The sequence below is a fragment of the Podarcis vaucheri genome (genome assembly GCF_965113315.1).
Source record: "Podarcis vaucheri genome assembly, chromosome: 2".
Taxonomy (NCBI): domain Eukaryota; kingdom Metazoa; phylum Chordata; class Lepidosauria; order Squamata; family Lacertidae; genus Podarcis; species Podarcis vaucheri.
The window spans coordinates 49,743,955-49,756,052 of NC_138760.1; the positions used below are offsets into that span (position 1 = coordinate 49,743,955).

The following is a 12,098-nucleotide window of genomic DNA, read 5'->3' on the forward strand; positions in this document are numbered from 1 at the left end:
TTTAGCTGGTATGACCACTCTTGAAGGCTTTATGAAAGGGGGCATGATCATTCAAAACACAGCCTGCTTTAGAAACCTCCCTCCATTGGGAAGACCTCAGAAATGGGTAGGAAAAGTTATTGTTGATCCTTAAAGTCGATTCCCCTCACAGGAAGTCAATGTTGCGGGCTGGTCATGAGCCCGACCCGTGCACACGGGGCTTAGGTAGCTCTGCGTCACAGGGCGTTCATCACCTACCCCTCCTATTCCAAGGGTATTCTGTTAAAGGAATCCGGGGGGGGGGGGTGTCCTCTGTCTGAAGCCCAGACAGGGGCCAGGGCCATAGCACGACCCCTATCGGTGACCCTGGGGGACTTCCTAGTTGATGTGTATCAATAGGTCTCCCCCTTTTGGTGGTTAACCCTTACTAGACTTCTGGCAGGGGGGCAGGAGTCGGATATAGTCATTAGTTCAAATGCCTAAGCCAATACCACTCACATTCTGTAATCAATAACATTGTTGCCTTTTTCAACCCATTAACCTAAATTCTGGTGTCAAATGTCTTTATTCTACAATGGGCAAGGGTTCAGGACCTTGCCATGCAACACTGTGACATAAGAAAGCATTTTACTTTACATCCTAATCAATACATTAAAAGAAAGAGTGGATTGTGTCTTCTCTTACACAATACATTACACAATACATGTATTCTCTTACAATACATTAAAAGAAAGAGTGGATTGTGTCTTCTCTCAACCTCTTCACTGCTGTAGACCTTGAACTTCTAGAGCTATGAACAATTGATTACTATTAATATATGCTTCTTCTTAGATTGACGATAGATGCTGAGTGTCAGTTACAGCTGCACAACTTTCCAATGGATGAACATTCTTGTCCACTGGCATTTTCAAGCTGTAAGTAGTAATCTAAAAAATAATATTTTTTTTAAAAAAATGATTCATTTGGAAAGTAAAGAGGAATCTAAATTTTTAAAAATGCATTGCTCAGTAAATGTACTGTACTTAGTCCAAAGAAGGCTGCAGTTTAAAACACATTTACCTGGGAGGAAGTCTCATGGAACTCAATAGGCTTGCTGCTGAATCAATGTGTACAGAATTGCATGATAAGTGTGTTGGTGCCGGGGACAACACATTCATGGACAGACGCTTAACATGGATCACTTGTAACTATTTACAGTAGCTGATGAACTAGCCCAGAGTTGCCATCTTACATATTTTGAGAGGGTGGTTGTAAATAATCTTTATGTTACGTGGGCATTTTTAGCATACAGGTCAGACAAGACTTCTGTTGTCCTGTGTTTCATGCCTGCTCCTTAAACACGAGAAGGTCCAAGAGTCAATATTACATCCACTACACCACATTAGCTCCCCCCCCCCCCCCCGCCGCCCAAAGTAATACAGACATAAGCTTCCAGGCAACCATTATTTTCAGGCGGGATTAAATCACATGTTGGCTTATTCAGGTTGCAAAATTAAGATTGATTTGGAACTCTTGCACAAGGAGTTAAGAAAAGATTAGGCAAAATGCACCGGAAAATGTAGGATAACATTTGCTTGATGTAATGTTGTTTTAACGTCCCCACAAACAAATCAGGATGAATAGTCAAGAAACAGATTGCCTGAAAGCAACCTATGTGTTTTCCTATGTACAGGATATACTGGATACAACAGTGGGGAATTTAATGCTGGTAGGTGGAGAAATGGGGCGTAATTAAAGACCTTACCGTTTTAAGTGATCTACATACAACCCATCACATTTAAGTCATTATAAGTGCAGAGAAGCATTACAGAATTTATTCATGGCAGTTTAGAGGCTGTCATAAATAGAAACAAAATAATTGTGACAATTCATTATTGGGGGGAGCAAAAAGAGACATAACGTAAGCATGCCTTTTTGTATTTGTTTGGAACTGCAAGGTCCCTTTCTGAATATAAGCCTCATGACCACTTTGGTGTGTGTGGCAGTGAGAGGGAAAATGATGTGAATGCATTTGTGGCAAGTGCCATTTATGGTCATGTGACCATGAAGGAAAGCAACATGTAAATGAAAATTGTGATGGAATGATGATCTTCATTGTTTTGAAGATGGCTACCCAAAGGAAGAGATTATCTACATGTGGAAGCGCAGCTCAGTAGAAGTAGGAGACACTAGATCCTGGAGGCTGTATCAGTTTTCATTTATTGGGCTCAGAAATACAACTGAAGTCGTGCCGACAACTTCAGGTAGGCGAAGCTGCTCTACTTTAATTGAACATTTGCTCCTACTTGACGCTGAAGTGGGGAAAGGGCAATACTATGCTTACTGTGTAGCTGAAATTATCAGTTTCATGGGATATTTCTGTTGACAAGCTGTGCCATTTTAGACTACCAGTGTGGGATCAAAACATGAAATCAGGCGTGGGAAAGTGGTGGCCCTCTAGATGTTGGACTCCAGTCCCCATTAGCCCTGGCCAGGAAAGCCAGTGGTCAGTGATGATGGGAGGTGTTGTCCCACAACATCTGGAAGGTTACCCTTCTGTGGCTTAGATGCTGCCATATATATAATCAACAAAAATAGCATGTTAGGTGGAAGGCTCTGCCTTAGCTCTGCAGGGCCAGTCCTGCCATTAGGCAAGGTGGCCAACGTGGGTAGCAGATGTGAGGGGACATGAAAGGGCAGCAAAATGTTAATTAAATAGGGAGCAAACATTTCTACTTGCTAGGTGGAACTATTGCCCCCCTGACCCTTTGACATTGTAATTTTGTATAAATGGAGAATGTTTTATGTTAGAGAACATTTAAACATTTATTATTCCACCTTCATTTTGGAAGGAAACCATCTGGCAAGAGAGAACTCTATATACCGTATTTTTTGCTCTATAACACGCACCAGACCATAACACGCACATAGTTTTTAGAGGAGGAAAACAAGAAAAAAATATTCTAAATGAAATAGTGGATATATGATTTTTGTGGTTCATGCTGTGGCCACAGACATGTGATCTGACAGTGATTTTGGAGTAGCCCAATGCAAAAATCCTGAGGATCCATGTGGATCCATGCTTTGTAACCACGGAGGAGGGAACGAAGGGGAACCATGGATCCTCTGCTCACGACTGCAGCAGATCCCCCCGCCACCTGCAGGCATTCGCTCCATAACACGCACAGACATTTCCCCTTACTTTCTAGGAGGAAAAAAGTGAGTGTTACGATGCAAAAAATACAGTAATTGCTTACAGCAGAATCCTATGCACGTCTACTCAGAAGCAAGTCTTGGTGAACTCTATGGGGCTTACTCCCCAAGTAAGCATGTGTGGAATTATAGCTTTAGATTCTCACCGCAAAACACCAAAATTAAACCAAATATAACCTGTGTAACTCTTCTAGTCTCTTGAATACAGCTAGCTGGAGGATGGATGAGCAGGATTAATGTGAGGTACAATTCTTGGCTGTGCCTGCTCTGTCATCAGAACTGCAATATAAAGGGGGTTTCACAGAGAATTTTTGGTAACTCAGTATCACAACTTTTCTAATAGGCTTCTGGAGATGCAGTGCTTCATTTTGCCTTTGCCTCAGGGTCAGCAGTAAATGGAACAATCTAGTCCTAAATTGGGGTTGCTTCTTTGTGCTGGACGGACTGCATGTCAGGGAGCTAAATCTCTTTCCTTTTGCCTGTTTGTGTCACCCTCAGAGCACACATGTAACAGGATCTGTAATAACGACAAAAGATTAGTGACTCAGAGCAATGAGCGTTACCTCATTACTGAGCTTGGGATGAAGCACACAATTGTGGGTCACACAGATGGATTGGATCCTGCGTGGAGCTTAGTGTAGATAAATACATTGCACAATTAATTTGATTTGAATTTTGTAGATTAATTGTCTTGAAATAGATTCACACTTCTGATGTTGTAGTGTCTTACTGTATAAAAAAGGCCATTGTTGACAAAACCTTCCTTTAAATTCTACTGTCTTTATCTGAAGCACATGTAGGGATAGGGCAGTGACTAGGAAAATGGGCCAATGCAGCAAAAAGCCATTTTTTTTTGCTCACACTACCAGTTTGCTACTGGTTTAGCTTCAAGGTCCTTTTGCTAATTCAGAAAGCCCTAAACAACCTGAGTTCAAAGCACATTAAGGACCTTTTGATCCCTTATGTTCTACCTCAGATCCTCTTCTTGTGGTTCCCCACATCCCTGTAAAATGGTAAAAGGTAAAGGTAAAGGACCCCTGGACAGTTAAGTCCAGTCAAAGGCGACTATGGGGTTGCAGCACTCACCTCACTTTCAGGCTGAGAGAGCTGGCGTTGTCCACAGACAGCTTTCTGGGTCATGTGGCCAACATGACTAAACTACTTCTGGTGAAATGGAACACCATGACAGAAACCAGAGTGCACAGAAACACCGTTTACTTTCCCACTGCAGATGTACCTATTTATCTACTTGTTCTGGTGTGCTTTCAAACTGCTAGGTTGGCAGAAACCGGGACAGAGCAATGGGAGCTCGCCCTGTGGCACAGATTTAAACTGCTGACCTTCCGATCAGCAAGCCCAAGAGGCTCAGTGGTTTAGACCACAGTGCCACCAGCATCACATAATATAATAATCTCAATAAATAACAAGATGAAAGATGAAAAAATGTATCTGATGAAGTGTGTATTACACACGAAAGCTCATACCTTGAAAGCTTATATTTAGTTGATCTTAAAGGTGCCACTGGAATTATTTAAAAAGATTTTTTCATCTTTCCTCTTGTTATTGATTATGACTATGACAGATCAACACGGCTATCCACCTGAATCTATAATATATATATGCATTGCCAGCACACAATATTGGAGCAAAAAGTTTTATTTATTTAAATATAGTATACTCTCTCCATACTAAGTGAGCCTTAGTAATGCGCAGACACCAGGCTCTACAGATATCTACAAATACCTCTAAGCCTCAGACTGCAGGTGATGACTCCAGAGTGCCCCTTAACCCAGTAATGCATCAGGGTGCCAGTGACTCCTCAACAAAAGAAACAAATTCAAGCTTTCAGCCTAGTTTCTAACGTGGACAAATATACATCTGTGCATGAAAAGGCCTTCTTGGTTTTGCTTCCATTCCAGGAAGGTTAATGGAAAATCTCACATCAGTAAGAGCTGTATTCCACCTGGAACACAATTTGTATTTCTTGCAGTTATTGGCTTCCTTTCTCTCTCTTTGCTAACCGTTTTTTGTTTTTGTTTTTAAGTCAGATAGGAACAAAATCAGTGCTATGAGCTTCAGTTCTACTGTTATATTTAGTGAATCAATTTTATGAAGTTCCGTGCAGTATTAAAAGAGAGTGTTCCTTGAAGGAAACAATCCATTCACATTAAGCTAACACCATCCTCCTAAGGGACCATTAATCTCATTTCAGAACCCTCAGTAGTGGTCTAAGCAGTGCCATCTAATTGAAAGATCATATTTGCTATTAATGCACTCATGCACACTGTCCCTGTCCATTACTTAAACAAATAAATTGATCAATATTAATTGTGCCTTCGTACACAGTAAAAGCTCGCTTTAGCCTAGAATATATATTTATATATATAATATGCTTTCCAGAGACAATTTAGTCCTGACGAATTTAGCCTGCTAGGGATGTACTTGAAGCCTCAGAAGAACTGTGCAGAGTGCACATCTTTCCTCTCTCTCTCTCTCTCTCTCTCTCTCTCTCTCTGTGTGTGTGTGTGTGTGAAAATGGACACTTCAGCTTTGCACAGGCTCAAAGGACCCTGCATATAAACTTGAAATGGATATCACCAAGTGCAAAGGGTAGTCACTTCTTAGCTCTCTGTGCAACTCAAGTGCTCTCTGTGGTCAAAGAGAACACAGAGGGAACAAGTGTTCTGTTGTCATAATTTGGAACTGTTTCAGGTGGCACTTTACAAATCGGAGGAGCCAGAGGATCTGGAATTGGCTCAGTTTGGTGCTGCAACTGTGCCCTGAAATGAGTAGCTCTGCAGACTGCCGTATGAGCACTGAACTGACTTAAAAACAAACACTCCGACTGCATTGCTTTATGGACTAAACTGGTCTGTGTCACTCCCTAATACTGCAACTTTTATAAAATAGCTAACGGGGGATATTTCATCCCACATTCAATTTTCCTAGGGATCTGCACAAACTGGTCTGTTTCTGGTCCATATAGCATTTGTATGTTTTCACCCGTAAGTCCAGCCAATCCTGTTTCCATATTTATTCCATAGCTTAAACTGAATATCCATTTTCAATGTATTTGAATGTGTTTGGTTGTTGTTTTTAAGCAGAGAACTTATCAGAATATTTGGTATGTGTGAAATATAGCTATATGCTTGAAAGACATTAATTATATACATTTTTATCCTGCCAAAAAATGCTCCCTGAGTGGCTCACAATTAGCAATAACATTACCTTCAGGCTTACAATGGGAAGACGTGAAATAAAACAGGCATAGGCAAACTCTGCCCTCCAGATGTTTTGGAACTACAACTCCCATCATCCCTGACCACTGGTCCTGTTAGCTATGGGTGATGGGAGTTGTAGTCCCAAAACATCTGGAGGGCAGAGTTTGCCTATGCCTGGAATAAAAGGAAAAAGTCTTTGGAGGGAGGAGGGGAGAAAAAAAGCAAACTCAGGTGAGGCAACTGCCTCAAGTGGCAAGAGCCACAGGGTCAGCAGGATTGTGGGTTTGAGCCCCACGTTGGGCAAAATATTCCTGCATTGCAGGGGGTTGGACTAGATAACCCTCCTGGTCCCTTCCAACTCTACAATTCTATGATTGCTTTCATTCTGCCTCATCTTCTGTTTTCATGTATGTAGAGCGTATCAAATCTGCACGTGGTTCTCCTTTGAATGTATATTTAGCTTCCATTTTGTGGCCAAGCTCCTACTGCTGAGATCCTCAAGATGTTTGTGTGATAGTACACATTATTTTCCTAATTTGTATAGCCCAACAATCAACTAGAGTTTCACCTGATCGTTTCAGTAGTTAATGAGTCTGCAATGATGGGTTATTTGACCCAACTTTGCGTCCTCCCTCCAGTTAGCTGAATTGATAAATGACTGCATTGACCAGGGAGAGCATTATAGCTGAAAAGGTAAACAGGCTGCAGTTAAAAACAACAACCAACCCCCCCCCCAAAAAAAAACACAAGGCTGCAATCCTATGCATACTTGACCTGGAGGTAAACTCCACTGAACATAATGAGACTGAACTTCTGACTAAATATGCAGAGGATTGCCACGTGAGTTTGTGGGTCACTTCTCTAGAAAATTGTAAAGATATTTATAGCGCATGCTGAAAAAAGCATGGCCATGTCCTCATTTTGGATGCTCCTGACATACTTAGAGGGTCCAGGCATTCAATCCCGTATTTAAAGCTGCATGCAAATATAGTGTGGTAAGAAGGTTAATGTATTAGAGTAGGAAACCTTTGACAGGAGAAAAAACATCATTTGAAGCTTTCTGTCACAAATGTTGCTTTAGTTTGGTCATTTTCATTTCTTGCAATAAAATGTTCACCAATGTCGCATTATGAACAGTAAGATATATTTATTTCCTGGAGAGTATGTGGATTCTTTGCATCTTGTGGTCTTTTGTCGGGAGTATTCTCATAATTGATCACATACCAGTATGTGTATCCATGTAGTCAAAATATAGGGTGTTAGTCAACTAAGTTTTAACCTTGAAATGAATGACCCTAACTTAGTCATGTTCATTAATTTCAGTGGATCTGCTCTGAGTGAAACTTTGTTGAATTCCACACATAATATTGAAATAGAATAATGGAATAAAATCCAGTAAATCCTGGGTAGGACCCAATAGGTATTCTTCCACTGAGAGAAAGCATTTATTAGTGAAATGAGAGTCTTTCTCATGAAATGGCTGCTATATGGGCATAATGCAAAATGGCTGACACAATTGAAAGAGCAGAAGAGAGATAGGACCACAAAATGGTGTAGGCATGCCTCCCTGTATCAGTCACTCCCACCAATGAAGAAAAAAGGATCTATGTCAGCCACCACTAAGCCAACTCACAGAAATAAGCTCTTTGTACCTCTCCTCCATTCAGAACAGAAGGGAGGATGGGTGCTGAATCATGACATCCAAAGAAATATGACATATTGCATTTTAATACTACTGAGTGATAGCAATAGACTGAATTGTTTGATACTATTGCTTTTGTGAATTTGCATTTTGAATTTAGTTTAACGTGATTCTTACTCTGTGAGCCATCATGAGAGAAATAAATCGGAAGAACCATCTCACTTGAATTATGGGAATAGTTATATCTAGAGGAGCAGTTAATTTTACCTATCCACTGCAGTCCGCTGCACGTATTCTACCAAATGAGTCAACATCTTTCTATATTTTGCTGACAAAATAGAGAAGGTGACTCTACAAATGTTCTTAATGAAGTTAATGTCACAGGGACAGAAACGTGTCTGGGTAACTATTATGATGTGCATTTGTCATATAGGAAGGTGAGGCATGAAGGAATGCATTATTGAAAATAATATAGGTAGCTATAAGTGGAACAGACATCAAACCAGGTATCGGCAAATCAGCGGGCTGTGCTTCCAGTCATAAAATAAGAATTAATTCCCCTTTGTTGAGCTAACTGTTCTGAATGGGTTCTACTTCCACTTCTTGCTCTTATTTCTCTTTTAGTTCTTTTCAGGGAATGAACAGGGTAGAGTGACTGAGTGGAAGGGAGAAGTTTGTGGTGACAAATCCCCATCCCATCCCCATCCTGCTGACCTCCATGTTCTTGGTGGAAGGTCAAAAGAAAGTCTTCACATTAACAACTTGAATGTGCACAGCCTTCTTTTCTTTTCACATGATCGGGGACTCTGATCTGTTCTGACCTTCTGCAGAAGACACCAAGGTCAGGGATGGGTCCTGCCATTGCAAGTTCTCTTCCTACAGTCCCTGTTTTAAATCCAAACACTATTAAATATATCTTATTCGCATATATCACAAAGATAAATTGAAAGTGCAAACTAATGCACAGCAGGTCTTGCTGTGTTCAGGGGGGGGATTACTCCTCAGTAATGTCTTTCTTTCTTTCTTTCTTTCTTTCTTTCTTTCTTTCTTTCTTCCCTCTGCATAACTATAAATCCCCTCCTAATCAATCAGCAACTTGAGTAGATTAAAGATAAATGTGGGGTAGGGGTGGAGAGGGGATCCAATATCTTTAGTATATAATAACAGTCCCCAAATCCATGAAAATAAAGTATCCTGTAGTTGGATTATTTACGGTACATACTAAGACTCCATGGCCAAGCTATATTCATGCTAGCTACTTGACAATTAAATTACAAGATTAGTAGTTCAATTACCAGATTGTAATAATGCCTAATACCTGCCTCCAAATGAAGTGAGGGCTTCTCCTAAGGCTGAAACACCCTCACATAGTACCATTTCTCTGGCAGGCTGGTACAGACAGTGGTAAAGTTCACTCAGTAGGGATAAGGGAGAAATTTGGTTTGGCAACTGAACTTCCTGCAAAATATGTATGCAAATTGAAACCCAACTTCTCTTAATTTTGTGTTGTCGATTTTCCATGGAAAAACTGTACAAAATGCACATATTAGGCATAGTGTTCATGAAAATACAATATTAATAAAAATAACATACAAAGCTGCATTATATTATGCAATTATGTAAAATTGCCTGCAAATATGTGCGTATTGGGAGAAATGTTCACTAAAATACTGATGGATTTTTTAGGGAAGTATTAAAATGTATTAATTTTATTTAAAATGAATGCTGAAATATAGCCAACTGTACTTAGGACAGGGAGAATGAGAAGCTGAAATTGACATATTTGTCCATCTCTATTAGTTGGGTAATTACTCAGAAAGCTTTGGTGGCCATAGTTTAACATGGGCTCTACTAAGGTCAAGTGAGAATATAACAGATCAGCATTATGACTATGTATCTGATAAAGCTGTCAGATTTTGTAAACATTTCCTTTCTTTCCAATGCAAGTATATTTATGAAATACAGTTAGTGAAGACCACCAATGTTTCTCCCTAGTTAATGCACTTTTCTGCAGTACAGAAAAGGACTTCATGGCTGGAGTGGGAAAATTTACAAAAATCATTTAAAGAGTCAAAATATAATTTAGTGTCACACAAACAAAAAGAAGACATTTGAGCTATAACAAAATACAGAGCTATAAGCATTTCTGTATTGACTGCTTTATCCTTTAATTTGTGTTTTTAAAGCAAATTTTCAAGCTGAGCATGCATTAAGAATATCTTACCCTAAAGCAAGCAACTGTTATAAGTACTAATGACACTTTGTGACACATTCATCAAATTACATGTTGTGCAAATTGCATTTCTCACGGCCTACACTCCTGTTTTTATTGAAATCACTGAATCTAATGATCTATTTTCATTAAACTGTTGTGATATCAGGAAAGAAATACATTGTAATTTCATTACCAAAGTCTGCAACTGGAGATAGATGTAATAAAAACAAATTTTGATAAAAAACATTTTTCCTAAAAAGATTAGAAAGTTAAAACATGCACATCTACAACAATAATGCTACAACCCACTGATGGAGATCAGTGGGACTTATTCACAGGTAAGGGTTTGCCTTCAAAAGTGCTATTGCACAGCCTCTGCAAGACCCACCAATCAGCTGACCATTTGGTCTCATGGAGCCCAATGCTCAGGGCTTTGCTGTCACCACCGATCAGCTGATTGGTGGTGCCTGCAAACCTCCTTTCAGCTGAGCCAGGTCTTGGCCTGTCCCTCATTGGATCTCATATAGGACAAGTGGACACAGCTTGGCCAAAATGGCCTCACAGGCCAAATAGGGAGGACCAGCGTGCACACTTTATTTTCATGGACCAGAGGTTCCCCGCTGCTGACTTAATCATGTGAGGGAGAGTAGGGGTGTGCTGGCAAGCTCTTCTGCCCTTGGCATATCAGCTCTCTTGTTTTTCAGTTCTCACTGAATCACAGAAGTGTAGGACTGAAGGGTGTATTTATGGAGAGTCCCTACATGATCTAAAACTTTGACCACGTAGGTTCTCTATTGCAGAGGGAGCTTCAGTGAGCAGCTTCTCTGTTTCAGAGGACTTCACTCGAACTCATGGAGGGATTAAAAAAAGAGAGCTGAAGATTACACAGCAGATGGGGCAGGCCTTACCAGCTCCCTCATGTGATTTTGACTGCCCCAAGAAAGAGAGCATCTAAATAAGTCCTCTGTTTTTCTTCCTTTTCAAATCTTTCCTTATTTTGGGTAACACAGTGTGTAACCAACTCATGTGAGAGGTGAGGGCCAGCCACAGGGCGCCCCTACCCCATTACTTGACAGCCTGGATGGAGCACCCCCTCCACCATTTGTACATCTGAACACAGGGAATCTGTCCAGGCATTAAAAGTTTCTGAGCAGAATTGGGTTTTCCTGTGTGCATGAATTGAATATGCTTTGAACAGCTGGGCAGGGCTCAGGTCGGAACCAAAATGTCACATTTTGATTTGGAACAGAAAATCAGCTGGAATACTTCTAGGCAGTTCAGGGTGAAGAGATACTGCTGGAATGAAGGTGGGGGGGGGACAGAAAGAGAGAGAGATTGGCTTCTGGCATATATATGTCCTCAATAATAAACACAGATGCCTCCAAGGCTGTTCTTGCCCAATTAAATCCTTTCACAATGTAACTGCAGTTGCCGGCTTCTCAACTTCATGTTGTTACATAGCATTTTGGTAACCTACTTAGCTAATACGCCAAGGCCCTTCTTGCTGCCCATCAACTGTAATGAGGAGCTTTAATTGAGAACAAGGCTGAATGGGAAGCAGAGGAATAGGATCCTCAGTTACATGAACAACCTAGTCTACAATCTAGTTAAATCAATGGTGTTTGTGTGTGTGTGTGTGCGCGCGCAAGGGTGATCTAGTCCAAGACCCTGCAATGCAGTACAGTGGTCCCTCGGGTTAAGTACTTAATTCATTCCGGAGGTCCGTTCTTAACCTGAAACTGTTCTTAACCTGAAGCACCACTTTAGCTAATGTGGCCTCCTGCTGCCGCTGTGCTGCAGGAGAACGATTTCTGTTCTCATCCTGAAGCAAAGTTCTTAACCTGAGGTA

The 12,098-nt window shown here is 40.7% G+C and overlaps 1 protein-coding gene across 2 annotated transcripts in view; it reads left to right on the forward strand.

Annotated features, from left to right (window-relative positions):
- Nucleotides 1-12,098, forward strand: part of GABRG2 (gamma-aminobutyric acid type A receptor subunit gamma2) — a 61,594-nt gene that overhangs the window by 29,786 nt on the left and 19,710 nt on the right. For both annotated transcript variants that reach the window (XM_082214734.1, XM_082214735.1), the window contains exons 5-6: nt 811-893; nt 2,085-2,222. In XM_082214734.1, the coding sequence (XP_082070860.1) occupies nt 811-893; nt 2,085-2,222 (221 nt within the window). The remainder of the gene's footprint in view (nt 1-810; nt 894-2,084; nt 2,223-12,098) is intronic.